The 15,198-nt window shown below is 42.3% G+C and overlaps 2 protein-coding genes across 2 annotated transcripts; both read left to right on the top strand.

Annotated features, from left to right (window-relative positions):
• The first annotated feature begins 298 nt into the window (after nucleotides 1-298).
• dpm1 (dolichyl-phosphate mannosyltransferase subunit 1, catalytic) lies at nucleotides 299-4,235 on the top strand. The gene is made up of 9 exons (XM_026366995.1): nucleotides 299-460; nucleotides 684-783; nucleotides 1,176-1,209; nucleotides 1,293-1,369; nucleotides 2,449-2,474; nucleotides 2,623-2,718; nucleotides 2,827-2,895; nucleotides 2,996-3,110; nucleotides 3,734-4,235. The coding sequence occupies exons 1-9, from the start codon at nucleotides 330-332 to the stop codon at nucleotides 3,836-3,838; spliced, it is 753 nt and encodes a 250-aa protein (XP_026222780.1). The 5' UTR covers nucleotides 299-329; the 3' UTR covers nucleotides 3,839-4,235.
• Nucleotides 4,236-5,310: 1,075 nt separating this feature from the next.
• Nucleotides 5,311-14,957, top strand: adnpb (activity-dependent neuroprotector homeobox b). The gene is made up of 4 exons (XM_026368509.1): nucleotides 5,311-5,959; nucleotides 9,458-9,574; nucleotides 10,627-10,719; nucleotides 10,843-14,957. The coding sequence occupies exons 2-4, from the start codon at nucleotides 9,467-9,469 to the stop codon at nucleotides 13,801-13,803; spliced, it is 3,162 nt and encodes a 1,053-aa protein (XP_026224294.1). The 5' UTR covers nucleotides 5,311-5,959; nucleotides 9,458-9,466; the 3' UTR covers nucleotides 13,804-14,957.
• Nucleotides 14,958-15,198: the final 241 nt, after the last annotated feature.

The following is a 15,198-nucleotide window of genomic DNA, read 5'->3' as shown; positions in this document are numbered from 1 at the left end:
CAATAAATAATATGTGTTTATAAAAGTGACATATAAAACAGTTAAAATATTCTGCAACTTTAATGCTCAACAGTAATACGTAATGATAATAGAATAATGCATCTTGGTAGGAAATTTGCCACTGTATGAGTAAGATTATTTCTTAATTGTGGTATTGTTATTTTTATTTAAGTAAAACACCTGGAATCCTGGAACATTACACCTACAAGACGGTCCAATTTGTCTTTAAAATGTTACCCTTACGTTTTATTTTGAAAATTTTAAACAGGATGTTGGGTAGCATAATTCTTCGGCTTCACGCAGTGAGGATAAAGTAGGTTCACGTCGCCATGGCTAGCCGAAAAACGTCGCATCCTAACCGGGACAATGGGGACAAATATTCTGTTTTATTACCTACGTATAACGAAAGGGAAAACCTACCTTTGATAGTGTGGCTTTTGGTGAAATATTTCGGTGAAAGGTGAGTTTCAGGTAGCTTTTAAAGCTGCTTAGCTAATGCTAAGTTAGCTAAGCTGTCAGTGTCAGTGATGAGCTGTCGCTAAATCAAAGTGAAACAGCTCTTTTACGCTCAACATTTATTGTATAAAGGCTAAACTAGCAACTGGTTATTCTCAAATGAACTAATGTTATTTTGTGTGAAGGTGTGTTAGAGATACCTTTAGTTTAATTTGTTTTATTTGCAGTGGATATAACTACGAAATCATTGTGATTGACGACGGAAGCCCAGATGGGACACTGGAGGTGGCTGAGCAGCTGCAAAAGATTTACGGAGAGGACAAGATAGTAAGTGGAAAAAGGATCTTAATGCATTTCTTTAAAATGTGTAAGGTATGTGTTAGAGTAAACGGTAGATGAAGTACTCAAAACTTTATTTAAGTATACATACCAAAACAACATTATAGTAATTTCCCATTACAAGTGAAAGTTTGAGCTCAAAGAAAACTTGCAGATGATGTCAAACTCTCCACATGCATCGGACTGAGCTTAAAACAGACAATAAAATGTGTGCAAAATGTATTTTTGAGTGGATCAAGACTTCTAAATTTACATGCCACTGGTTCCAAACATGGAGATCCACAGAACAAAAGATCCATTAACAATAGTACAAATTCTGCATAAAATAGATTTTTACCCCTGAGTAAACTTGCTTGTAATGTCTCTGTTCTGTGTTCCAGCTTCTACGACCCAGAGCGAAGAAGCTAGGCCTGGGTAAGTTTGAAACAGTGCAACAATTTGCATATTTGTTCTTGTAACCTCAACCAATACTAATGAGCTCCCGTTTCCCCTTAAAGGCACTGCCTACATCCATGGCATGAAGCATGCAACTGGCAACTTCATCATCATAATGGATGCAGATCTTTCCCATCATGTGAGTACTTCTTTGTTTCTTTGTGGCTTCTCCAGCAGGATAACAGTAGATGGCCACACATACAGCTGATTCGAGGACTCTGGCTAATGGTTATCTTTGTTCATCCACCAGTTATGTGTGTTGGTTTCAGGCTGATTAGTGTGACATGTTCATGAGCAGCTGCACAACCAGGAAGAGGTCACTGATCATTAACGTAACCAACAATCCTAAAACTGCCATCAAAGGCTGCCTGTTCCATTTCACTTATGCGAAAGTTTCATTAACAAAACAAGAACAAAAAGAAAAAATTCACACAGTGAAGGAAACAGTCTGCTGTTAGAAGTCAGTGAACTAAACATAACTAATTAAACAGAGTCTACAAGTTTCAGTAGAAGACAATTAGAAAATAAAGTCAGACACTAAAAACTACTTTCTAAAGTAAAATGTTACATCCACAATAAGAAGATAATAATCACTCAGTAATTAGAGTAGACAACATTATTACCTACAGTAGGTGAGTAGGTTCAAATCAGCGAGAAGATGGACAGAATTTCTCCACTTTACTCAATACAGAACTTAAACATGCCAGTAATACAGCCCGTGCTGTATATTTTAATTAAATCAGTTTTTGTATCATATCTAAATTTAATCAAATTAATCAGCTATAATTCTTTAGTAATGCGAGTAGGCTTCTCTCCAGATGAGACATTTAGTTTGCCTGAATTTTGCTTTTACATATTAGAAAAGTTGAAGAAAAAATTGGTGCATGCAACAAATAGAATTCAATTGCTCATACATGGTAGTTAAGAACAAATCTTTTCAAACAAATGGTTCTTGGATGTTAGCCCGCGTCTGACACTCACAAACATCAGAGCATGCAACAGGCTGAATTACAAAAATATCCAAGATATTAAGTGGATCTGAGGTGTGTGTTTGCCAGAACTGGTTTATTTGCTTCATGTTTGTCAACTCTCTTATAGCTAAAATTATTCTTATCTGTAAATGCAGTTATTATGAAAAATATTAAGTCTATGAAAGGGAGCTTTCATTTTGCACAGCAGGATATTTGATGATTCTTCATGTTTTTTGTTTGTTTTCAGCCCAAATTCATCCCTGAATTTATCGCGTAAGTTTCAACATAGTTCAATCTCATATCTGTATTTTTCAGTTTAAAAATAGCTTAAATTTTATTTTAAACATTTGTAAGAATGTGTCACAATTTACAGTTTCAAGTGAAAATTTTTGTTAAAGGGCTGTTTTGTTTTGCTTGTCAGAAAGCAGAAGAAAGGTAACTACGATCTGGTGTCTGGTACTCGATACAGAGGGAACGGAGGCGTTTATGGCTGGGACCTGCGCAGGAAACTCATCAGGTAGCTACGACAGCTGACAGTCGCCAGTTTCCACTCACCCGTCTCGACCTAACCCTGATAACAACAGATGAGAGACTGAGCTGTAATTTTCCTTTTCTTTCCTCACAGTCGGGGAGCCAACTTTTTGACTCAAGTGTTGTTGAGGCCCGGTGCTTCAGACCTCACAGGCAGTTTCAGGTGAGTGGTGCCACCGCTGTGCACAAATGTTTTTCAAATTGTACATGCTTGAGGCTGTGTTTTCTTACACTTCTGCTGTTCTTTTTGTTTGTTTTGTTAGGCTGTACAAGAAGAAGGTGTTGGAGAACCTGGTTAAGCAGTGTGTGTCGAAGGGGTACGTCTTTCAGATGGAGATGATCATCCGAGCCAGGCAGCTTAACTACACAATTGGAGAGGTAAGGCCTTAATTAATTCACTCATTTATTTATTGAGAGCATTTTGTCTTTAGATAAATCATTTCTTTTACAACGTGGACCCTCCAGTCACACTGAAGTTACCCTGTGTTTTACAGTTTCTGATTTGGAGACATTTTTACATTTAGTCATTCTGGCAGATGGGTCAAGTCAAAGGCAGGCACATCATGAGTTTTCTTATTCATGTTCAAATTTATGAAACGTATATTAAATTGTTAAAAACACAGAAAATGTGGAAATGTCATTGCTTTCTGTAGCAAAAAATAGACAGCTATCACTCAAAAAAACACTGTAGGTAGATTATTTATATAGGAATATGTGTGTGGCGGATCTCTGGAAAAACAGGTGCTAGGGGGCATCCTAATGAAGGATGGATAAGCACATAGGTTTGTGAGGTGCAGCTGAGGAAAGAAGGTTTTAAACAGTGATAAAAGTTTTACTATGATGATTAATACTCTACAACTGTGGTGCAAAAAATATAAATTTACCTTAACTTTTCCCTTAAGCTCTTAATGTGTGATTCTGAACTTTGAGATTCTGCATCCCTGCTGTAGAATGTGAACTGAAAAACCATTCTCTCTTCCTCATCTTCTTCCAAACAACAGGTCCCCATTACCTTTGTGGATCGAGTTTATGGAGAGTCCAAACTGGGCGGGAACGAGATTGTGTCATTTGCAAAAGGACTGCTCACACTCTTTGCCACGACATGATGATCAGTGACATGCTTCTCCTGGACATCCCACAGTCATATCGCATTCCTCTCACTCTTAAGGTTGCTGTCTTAATGCCTTAGTTATGTCAGAATTGTAATGAGGGAGAAAAGCTCCACTCGCCCGTGGTAAGATAGTGACGTGATGGCAAATGACAAGATGTCTCTCCCTCTCCTGTTAGCAGTAAAAATAAAATAATTCACGACGGTGGCCGTGCAGAATACTGAAGGAACATAGTGCTTTACATTCCCATCATCCTCTCTAATGCATTTTGAACAAAGCACAGTTCAGACAGCTGACTGAACTTTGCATTAGCACAGTTGTCAGAATCATCTAACTACTCAATGAACTGCTACACCTGGGACTGTTAATACCAAATTAAACTGTTTATATTGTTGTCTCTGGCTTTTTTTTAATATCTGTGCTTTCTTTTTGCAGTGAATCAAAACCTAAACTGGGCTTCAGAGAGCTCAGTGATATTCATTGATTTTTCTAAGCACATGCAGGTCAGCTGCCACAAAGAAAATTAGCAGGTTTGGGCGGAAAGGTTTCAGTAAAGACCATAAGCAAAGACGACCTCAGGACTTTCCTAGATGATTATGATGATGAAAACTGCTCATGTAAATTATTTGACATGATGTGGAAGTCGAATGTCTTAGCTCATATGAGGCTTACTTGACAGCAAAGGATGCAGGTTGACGAAACAATTACTTTAATCAAACTTTCTTTGTAGCTTTAAACAACATATTATGGCTTTCCGCAACACATCATTTATATAGTTCAGGCTGCAGCATTGGACACAAGACGTACAACATGCAGCAGGATGAATATCTATCAATGCATTTATAGAGTTTGGTTCACAAATGCAAATAGATCAAAACAGTAAATGATGGAACACATGAAAATATCACAACATGGAAATAATGGTAAAGACATTGTAAAGACAGTTGACGTCCCACTTTTCATGTTGACTCTAGACTTCAAGAGACCCTAACATCTCCAGGAGTATTGTGTTTGGTGGTGGTTTATGTCGGATGGTTTGATTTGGGGCCTGCCTTAACAATCTGAATCAGTACATTTACTTTATTGATAAGTAGGTTTTCACAGAGGTTTTCTTGCGCTGGAGCAAAAACTGGTTGTACAAAGTGGAACCAGTGCTGCAGTATGTGAGAGTATGTGTCATGCACATTAAGAATGGTAAGAATGGGGTGGGGTTGACTAACTTTAACGATGATGGGAGGAGGGGGGGTGCAGGGCTGTAGCTGATGGAGAACTTCTGCCCTCCTGCAGCAGGAAAGTAGTCCCGGTCGGAATAGTACAGCGCCACCTACCGTTGGTAACCAGCGGAGTGCTGAGGCACTGTGTACATCCGACCCCCTGCGCACTGAGCATGCGCCTACACCGGAGAACCGCCACTCCAGGAGGACGCCCGCTGTCGGCCGGAGCCCGCAACTACTGCGCCGGGTTGTTTACCCCACAGCTTCGGACACAGAAACCAAAGGTCTGCTGCAGGCAATGAGAGACTACCTGTGTTTGTTTTAACAGATATTTGCTTAATTGGCTAAATTGATTGACAGACCAATCAAGAGTTTTAATAAGTCGCGATGGTCTCACAATGAGATTATTTATGCTAATCAAGTGGATGTCACTTCCGCCCCTTTTATTTGCGCCATTTTGGATAGGGCAGCTTCTAGGCTGGATGTGTATTGTCTGTCAGAGGAGAGAATGGGCAAAACGTTAGCGGCTGCCAAGGAATCGTAGACACACTTTGGACAATTTATTCAAAGCAGGGCTCACGCCGGTAGTTGTTCCCCACAACAGGACATGTGTCCGCCCTCACCACTCCAGGGCATGGAGGTTTTAATTGTCTAATGAGGCTCGCAGGCTTTCTGTTCCCGTTGCCGACTACAGGGAAGAGGATAGCTCCCTTGTTGGCGAGGGACAGTCGGGTTTGGAAGGCAGACCGTCGTCCGGGTGGCTGAATCTCCCCCCACGAAGCTAGCTGTCACCTGAATAAAGAAGGACAACAGCGAGCTACCAGCAAAAAGTGAAAGTGTCTGCCCATCGTGTGTCATCCTGAGGTGACACATTTCACTCAGACGGGACTGGATGTGAGAACAGGTAAACTTATCTGTCATAATGTTGGACGGAACCCGCAAAGCGACATAGTTTGCCGTTAGCTAACGTTACCTGGATGAAGCTAAGGTAACTTGGATGTCGATAGAGCTAACGTTACGTTGCTGTGAGTCAGGTGGGCTCACCGTAACATCAAGTTGAATGACTTCTCCGGTAAGTTTGTGTGTAATAAAGCCGGTGAACCGCACGACGATGTGTTTTGAGGGCGATTCGAGAGAAAACGGCAGTGTTAACGCTAGGTTTTTAGCAGCTCGTGTTGTTGGTGCGAGTTGGCTAGCTTAGCATGCTAACTCTGCGCCGTGTGTCCCAATTCTTTGTCAGTGGCAGCAGCAGCTCCCTGCCAAAGCTATCGATCTGGATCCTGCCAGATGTTGATCAGAGAGACGAGTCACAGACATCAACGTTGCCACACAGCAGCACGACAGAGCTGAGGTTTTCCCAGTGCTGTGATTATTAGGTGCACCCACATTCATCTGCAGAGACTGTTATATTGTTGTGGCATGGGTTTCAAATAAGTGTTTGTTGCATTCATTAGTGCAAGTTTTCCTTTGAATGAGGTGATCAGAATCGGATGTGGGTTTGGCCAGGTGACACCGACACTGTGATGCACTCATACCTCGTGTTTGATCCAGAGGGAGGTGGAGAAGAAGGAGGAGGAGGAGGAGGAGGAGGGCTGTCACTTGGTCAGATGATGGTCACGGTCACAACCATCATCTCCTCACTGAGTCGCATATAAAGACAGCCACCAACAATCAGCTTTTATTGCTAAAGGCTGCAGACAGGTGTTCAGTCTATTAACACAACTAACATCAAGTGCATTTGTTAGCAGCACACAAACTTTTCTATGTTTGTGAATATGGATGCAACCAGAAGCTTCTCCCTCTCCACAGCGAAGCAGAAGTGTAAACACAACATAGGTAATGATGTCCCAGTGCAGGACTGGAAGTCTGTGGTTCAAGGTTTGTGAGCCTTCTTGTTTTTGTTTTTTCACCACAGTAGTAGGGGAAACCTGCTTTCTGCCAGCAGCCTTTAGCTGAGCAGAGCAGAGCAGCCTCCTATAGCCTTTCCTCCTCCTTTTCTTCCTTCTCTCCCTCCCTTCCCTCCTGCACAGCCTCTCCTTGGCTTCTCCCCCCCCCCCCCTCTCCTTTTCCTTCCACCACCCTCCCCTTTGTGCCTATCCTTCGCCCCCTCTTTCTCTCACCCTCTCTCATTTTCTCTCTTGCCCCTCAGCCTCTTCCCTCCCTTCCCCTCTCATCTGAGCCTGTGGACCTCCCTGCCTCCTCCCCCCCCCCCCCCCCCCCCCCACACACACACACTTCCGTCGCTCACTCCCTGTCCTCTCTCCTTTCCTCTCATCTCTCCCCTCACACTCCTTCCACCCTTGCTTGCACACTTGCTCCCCCTCCTATCTTTCTCCCTCCTCTTCCTCCCTTCCCCTCACCCCCCCACCTCATCCTCCTCTCACACTCACCCTCCCCCATTCCCTGGTCTCTCTCGCTCCTTCTGTCCCTCCCCTTCCTCCTTCCTCTCCTCTCTTCCCTCACCTCACCTCCCCTCCCCTCCCTTTCCCCCTCCCACTCCACTGCAGACATATTGTAGGGGCTGCTGCTGACTCAATAGGAGGCGCCATTCTGTGATGGTATTGCGAGGCAGAGAGAAAAAAGGGCCAGGCAGAGAATAGGGAAGCTTGGGAAGCTTACATAATGGAGCTCCTCTCTAGCGCCATCTACAAGTTGTAGGAGGAAGCAGTAAAGGGAGAAGGAGAGGGGAAGTAGGCAGGGATGAGTGTCTTTCACTCAATTTGTGGAGTAAGACGGACAGCAGGCAAACAAGACAAGTAGTAGCTAATGTTAACTGTAGTAATAATTTATGGGTTTTACTTTGGCTTTTTGTATTGAATTAGTGGAACTGCTAGTAACATTTTTCTACTCCAGATGGCTGAGCAAGAATTTGTTTTAGTACAGAGTGGTCATGCAATGTATCAGTTAAACTGTAGTTATTATAAAGTATTGAACACTGTCTTGCAACAAGTGCTCTAGAATAGCTAAAGGTGGTGTGCTCAGTTGTCTTGTAAGCAGTCAAAAGTTTTGTTTATATTCAGTGTTGTATTTTCAAGATTCAAAAAACTGTATTAATCCCAGAGGGAAATAGTTTTGCCTTGTTACAGTTGCTCTCAACTCAGAGAGAAAGAAAGGGAGCCACAACCAAAAAGTACCCACACAAACACAAATACAGAATAACATCAATACAGAAAACTTAGTGTATATATACAGAATATATAAGATGGATGAAAATGGGTCAATATTTATAGTCCTGGTTGGAATGACAACAGATATATGATGAGATATTGTCAGTTCTCCCTACCCTTACAGAAGGGGGAGGAATTGTAAAGATTGATGGCCACTGGTAGAAAGGATCTCCTGTGGCGTTCTGTGGAGCACTTAATGATGATCAGTCTCTGGCTAAACATGCTCCAAAGTCCAACAAACATAATGAGCGAATTTCCTTCCTAAAATACATGTAAAGAAAGTTTAAAAAAATAATATAATAATAATAATAACAATAATAATAATATAATAATAACTTGCATCATCCAACTTGTAAACAAGTTAGCAGGCTTCTTCTAGTGTGTCACACTGTCTGCTCAAGTGTTGCTTGTGTATATTTACTGGAGGTGTATTTCATTACCTGCAAACAAAACCAAAACAGACCCACTCAGACAATCATAGGGAAACCTGTAAGACACAGTCCACTGTAAAGTTTCTTTTTTGTGGGGTATCAAAGGTTTGATGAAAAATGTGTTGTGAGGAAAACAAACGTAATTCAATTTAGCTGCTTCAGTTTCAGGGTCCTGGTATGTATGTCATGGCTCACTGTACACTGTCAATGTCACTGGGACTTACTGGGAGACTTGGACAGAACAGAGTTGTTGTTGTTAATGTAATTAGTAACACCCGTGTTTTTGCCACCATGGCAAGTTAAAGTCAAAGAAGAAAGTTATGACTGTAACTTTCTTCAAATGTCCTTTCAAAATAAGGGCACGTTCAGGACAATTGAGCCTCTTTATTCAGTAATGTGCTGTTTGGGGCAGTCACATACATGCAAGTACACACTTCTGGTAGATAACACAATATACATATATGCATTTATACAAACAGTAGTCTTTCTGCTGCTTACCCAATTGTAATGAGTATTGTTCCACAGTCAAATCCTATCATATATTACAAACTCTTGTGCAACCTTGCATTGTGAAAACCCCCTCTATGAACGTGCACATAAACAATGGGGGGGACTTCTTCACTTTAAACTCCTGCTCAACTGAGTCATGTCTAAATAAAACCATTCGTTTATAGACGATTATGTCCAAATGCCAGAAAGCTATTACTTTAAATGCTAGCTAAACTTCCGTTTCAGTTTGCAAGCACCTGTCCAGATTCTACCCCAACACCTGTTGTTCATGCTGTTTGTGTCTTTTCTCTTCAGGTGGACAGAATGTTCCAGCTCCCTGTCAATAACCTGGGCAGTCTGCGGAAAGCAAGGAAAAATGTCAAAAAAGTCCTGGGAGACATTGGCTTGGAGTTCTGTAGAGATCACCTCGAGGTGAGCACGCCAAGACTTTGGCATTTCTGTAATGATGACCACACATTAAGCTGTACCTTTGTGTGAGAATACAGTGGATATGTGCAATCACCAGAGTTTAATTTGATTGTCTTCAAATTCATATTCCCAGCATTGTTTTTTATCTCTTGTTGAGGTTTAAGAATGATACATATTTGAATACATATGTGTACACATGAGAAATTTATTTTGGTTAACAAATAAGGTCAGTTTAGTGGTTGAGATTGCTCCTCTGTTTGGCTCGCTGCAGGAAATAAGGGTTCAGCGGCAGGGTGCCTGCCACTGCTGCATAAAAGTAGAGAATGTATTATGATAGGAATCTATGAGCTGGACTTGTATTGTAACACATACAGTATTATGCGATTACCCTCATTGACACTATGTCCTCATTCTGTTATATCTTATTTAATGTTGGAGAATTATGCTCCTCGGGCTTAAAAGCAGAAACCAAAACATTATATGATTCAGCATCCAATTCGCTGTATTTTATAGGCACAAACGTGAACAATTCTAGGATTTGTTGGGGGGTAGACTGGGTTTAAGACTGCCTTAAAAGAGATTTCTAATGTTTGAACAGAACATACAAACCCGTCTGTTCATAGTTTTGTTTCCACACATTTTTTTATAAATTCCATTAATGAAAATGTTGACTTAATTCCCAGCCCCTAACATAAAATAAACATGTGTCACAGAGAGCTGTAAAAAGCTGGAAACTGAATTTTCAACCTGGTGAAAAGTGTCTGAATAATGGAAAACAAATGTTCTGTCTTTGCAACGCAGGACAGCAATGGCTTTCAAATGATGAACTTCAACAAATCTGTTGCATACGGTTATTAAGAAATAGCTTTGTGTTCCTGTATTATCATTAAATAATTTTAGCAAGAAAACAGTTTAATTTATATATGTATACCATGCTTTTATTAACGTGAGCTATATGCGTCTCTGCCTAGTAATTGTTCCAGATACTTTTTTTCCTGATTTTGGATTTTAATTAATCATAAAGTATTCATCTTAATTTTTTTGTTTTGTTTTAGGACTACAAAGACTTTACTCCACCAGAAGTGTATATAAAACACACGACCTGGGAAGATGTGTGCATGTGGGAACCATCACATACCAAAGTCCAGGTGTGTCACATATACAGATATTCACTCTTACACCAATATGTCCCCAAGGACAAAAAATATGTGTAGAGAAACAATAAAATTGCTTTGATTCTGTCTAAACCTTTCCCACTTCTGTGTCACCAGGACTACAGATCAAAGCCTTTCTGCTGCTCTGGCTGCCTCTTTTCGTCCAAGTACTTCTCTGCATACAAGAGCCACTTCCGCAATGTCCACAGCGAGGACTTTGAGAACAACATCCTGCTCAACTGCCCCTACTGCACTTACAACGGTAACAAAAAGACTCTGGAAACGCACATCAAACTCTTTCACATGCCTAACAACACAGTGCGACAGGGCCCTGGTGGACTGGTCGCAGGAGCTGGTGGGATCATGATGAAGGACGGTGTGCTGAAGAGGACAGGGGACAGTGTGGAACAGGCTGTGTACTATTGCAAGAAGTGCACCTATAGGGACCCTTTATACAATGTAGTGCGAAAGCACATCTACAGGGAACACTTCCAGCAAGTGGCCCAGCCCTATATTGTGAAACCCGGAGAGAAGGCAAATGCTCAGAATGGTGGCACAGCAGGAGCCACAGGAAATACAGTGAATAATAACACAAACAATGTGACTAGTAACCAGATTCATTGCAAGAAGTGTCTGTTTGTTCCAAGAACCTATGAGGCACTTGTTCAGCATGTCATCGAGGACCATGAGCGAATTGGCTACCAGGTGACTGCCATGATCGGACACACCAGTGTGATAGTCCCCCGTCCCAAACCCATCATCATGATCCCGCCAAAAACCCAAGGAGACAAAACCATCATTGGAATGGGCCCTAAAGGTGCTGTAATGGCCACAACCAGGTCTCCTGGCTCACAGCTGTCTCGAGTTGTCATGGCTTCAAAGATAGGCTTCAACTCTCAGAGCCTTTTGTCTGGAATGAAACATGATGCACTAGGATTAAAGGCTGGGACCACCCAGCCATTCTCTCTTGGCAGCCAGCAGGTGAGGGTTACTTTACCAGGGAATGCCCAGGTTTCTGTGCCCCAGCAGTCACATGCAGCAAAGCAGCACATTTCTGGTGGTAACCTGCGGAGTCCAGTTATGGTTGGTACATCTTCCTCGCTCAAATCCAACCCTCTGGGGTCACGTGTCCAGGCAGCAGCTACAACAGTAGCATCTGTCACTGCCAAGAAAAGTGGTTCCTCAGTTCTTGGCACCTCGTACACCCAGAAGTGGAAAATCTGCACTATCTGCAATGAGCTGTTCCCAGAGAACATGTACAGTTCTCATTTTGAAAAAGAGCACAAAGCAGAGAAGGTGCCTGCTGTAGCCAACTACATCATGAAGATCCACAACTTTACCAGCAAGTGTCTCTACTGCAACCGCTATCTCCCCAGTGACACGTTGCTAAACCACATGTTGATCCACGGCCTGTCGTGCCCACACTGCCGTGCAACCTTTAATGACGTTGAGAAGATGGTGGCCCACATGCGACTGTCGCACCCAGATGAGACTGTTGGCCCACGCACTGACTCCCCCTTGACCTTTGACCTCACTCTTCAGCAGGGCAATCCCAAGAATGTTCAGTTAATTGTCACTACCTACAACATGAGAGACGCTCCAGAAGAGTCGGTGGCGTTTCATGCCCAAAACAACAACTCTGTTTCATCAGCCTTGTCTGCCTCGCTGATATCAGGCAAGAGGTTAATGCCTCAGCACCCACCCAAAACACCTTCAGGGGCTGCTGACAGTGCACTAATGAAGACTGCCCCACAGGCATCTGTGCCCTACAAAAGGGATGTGGGCAAGACGCTGTGTCCTCTTTGCTTCTCTATACTTAAGGGCCCTATCTCAGACTCTCTGGCCCATCACCTCAGGGAGAGGCACCAGGTGATTCAGACTGTCCACCCTGTAGAAAAGAAACTGACCTACAAGTGTATTCACTGCTTGGGGGTTTATACTAGTAACATGACTGCTTCCACCATTACTCTACACTTGGTGCACTGTCGAGGTGTGGGGAAGTCCCAGAACGGGCAGGATAGCCGGGCAGCTCATGCTTCTCGTGTCAGCCAGACCCAGAGCAGCACTCTGAAACGGACCAGCTTAGATAGCTCTGACACTAGTGCACCAAAAAGAAGGAGACCAGGACCACCTGGGGAAAGGGTGCACCCACGAGATATCAATGGTCCATGTACATTTGTAGAAAACCCAGATGAACCTGTAGCTCTGGCTCTTGACCCCAAAGGACACGAAAATGAGTCATACGAGTCCAGGAAGGCATTTCTAACACAGTATTTTAATCAGGCACCGTATCCCACACAACGGGAGGTGGAGAAACTGGCTGCAAATCTGTGGCTGTGGAAGTCGGACATCTCTAGTCACTTTGTCAATACGAGGAGAAAATGTGTGCGGGAATGCGAAACCCAAAACGCCAGCGTGTTGCTTGGGTTCAGTATGCACGAGCTCAGCAAAGTGAGTCACGAGCTGGCATCGATCCAGGATGGCGTGTATGAAGGGAAAAGTAGGAAGACACGGACATCTAGGAGACGAATGGGGATGTCGGAGCAGGCTCTCCGGAGACACAAGGAGCTAGTAGCTGTCAATGGTGGTGTTTTCCGGCCACTTGGAACCACAGCACCTTCCTCCAAACCCAACAGTGCCAGCAGAGACCAAACCAAGACAATCAAAAGCACCTTACCACAGAAAATGCCTCTAGACCTTTCCGAGCCCATTGCCATTGACTCTGACAGCGATGAGGAAGAGCAGCAGAACGATAAGAAACGAGAGGGAGAGGTAGATCTCCATGGTAACGAGCGGCTTAGTGGAGCTAAGAAAATGGAGCTGAGGACAGGGGCCAAGATTGTTTCAGATCTAGACGACATGTCAGATGACGACGACGATGATGACGATGATGAGGACGATGAAGAGGAGGACGACGATGATGGGGCGCATGTAGAGAATGGCTTCGGGCCCACAGAGGGTTCAGGCAGACAAGCTGCTAATGATAGAAACACTCTACCCATCATTATTCCCAAGTTTGTACCATCATCTGCGAGAAGCGGGAGAGACGGGGCCCAGCTGGGCAAACAGCAGGTCTGACTGGTCAAATCAAAAAGACTCTCGCTGTCAGAGAGACACTTTAGATTTGATTCGCGTCAACAAATCTGCCTCGCCCGAATCGAAGGACACTGACCTGCTACATTGGCCGTCTGTGAAAGAGGCGGTGATGAGGAGAAAACTCTCCTTGAGTGAAAACTCAAAACAAGCCATTCAGTGACGTTTAAGGCAGGACTCGATGAGCAGCTAGGATTGATGTAAAGATTTGTAAACAAACTTTTAACATTTCCTCCCTCGAATGGGAGGGGAGGTGCAAAGACAGCAGTGAAGTCACACCAAACAGATAGAAAGGTTTTTGCCTTCTATATACTTTATTACATTGAGATAAGGGGGTTATTAACATTGATTTAGCCACTAAACTTAAAAGTGTGGCTTAAAACATTGATTTGTTGTGAGGTAAAGCTTTCAGGCTGACCGATAATCCATACTTTTTCATGTAGTTATACTGAGATACAGTAGTTAGTGTAAATTTGTACAGTTTTAGACATGTTTGGACAGATGTTGCCGTACATGTACCCTTAAATATTTGCTATTACCTGTGTGTAAGGTAGACTCATATGTTCTGCATTGGTATGCTTAACGATAGGTGTCGCTTTAGTGGCTGGTATTTTCTTGTATGTTTATTTTTTAACAAAACCTCTTTTTTTCCCAAAATAATATATCTATATATAAATGAAATAACAGAATCAATTTGTTTTGCTTTTGTTTTTTTATTTTATCCTTTTTTTTTTTATTATTTCCTTTCTGAGAGAAGAGTGGAGACGAGCTATTCCCATTTATTACAGTATAAGGAAGCATTTCATCAACTTTCTGCTGCCCTGTGCTCATTAGCCTTGATTGTACTGTACTTGCTTTATATTTTCACAGTTTTAACTTGATGTTTCTCTGCCCCTCAAGACTCAGCAGCAACCACCATACTGACAACCACAAAAATGACAGCATTTATTTTTCTTTTTAAAAGAGAGAGTTGTGTTGAAATGTGTCAATTTTTTTGAATTGTGTGTATTTGTTTTGTTTTCATTTTTCACTTAAGCATTTGTGAACAATAAAGTTCTGTAATTGTGCTTCTCACAGAACTAACAGCCACTCTGCTGACTTTGTTTAGATTAAGAAATTGTGCACAAAGTATGATTGTCGCTGCCTGTTGATACACGGTAATAGTTGAGTTTGAGTTTAATTCTTTTAGATTGAATACAGACAACTAGCTTCTTTAAACTTCTGTGTTTCTTTAAAACACCGGCTGATTTTTTTCAGGGGTTTTATGGGTGTATATCCTGTGCCAAAAAATATACATTTGAATTAATGTCTTTCTGGGTTATAGTCATTTGATGAAAGAATTTACAAGCAACATCAAATTTTATTGCTATTATCCTTTGT

The sequence above is a fragment of the Anabas testudineus genome, chromosome 7, assembly GCF_900324465.2.
Source record: "Anabas testudineus chromosome 7, fAnaTes1.2, whole genome shotgun sequence".
Lineage (NCBI taxonomy): Eukaryota > Metazoa > Chordata > Actinopteri > Anabantiformes > Anabantidae > Anabas > Anabas testudineus.
Note: the sequence above shows the minus strand (reverse complement) of the source record. Positions and strands in the feature narration are given on the sequence as shown.

Coding starts and splice junctions, on each gene's coding strand:
- adnpb (XM_026368509.1), top strand. CDS start 9,467: ATGTTCCAGCTCCCTGTCAATAACCTGGGCAGTCTGCGGAAAGCAAGG. Junction 9,575..10,626: donor TCTGTAGAGATCACCTCGAG/GTGAGCACGCCA, acceptor GTTTTGTTTTAG/GACTACAAAGACTTTACTCC. Junction 10,720..10,842: donor CATCACATACCAAAGTCCAG/GTGTGTCACATA, acceptor CTGTGTCACCAG/GACTACAGATCAAAGCCTTT.
- dpm1 (XM_026366995.1), top strand. CDS start 330: ATGGCTAGCCGAAAAACGTCGCATCCTAACCGGGACAATGGGGACAAA. Junction 2,719..2,826: donor CTGCGCAGGAAACTCATCAG/GTAGCTACGACA, acceptor CTTTCCTCACAG/TCGGGGAGCCAACTTTTTGA. Junction 2,896..2,995: donor GACCTCACAGGCAGTTTCAG/GTGAGTGGTGCC, acceptor TTGTTTTGTTAG/GCTGTACAAGAAGAAGGTGT.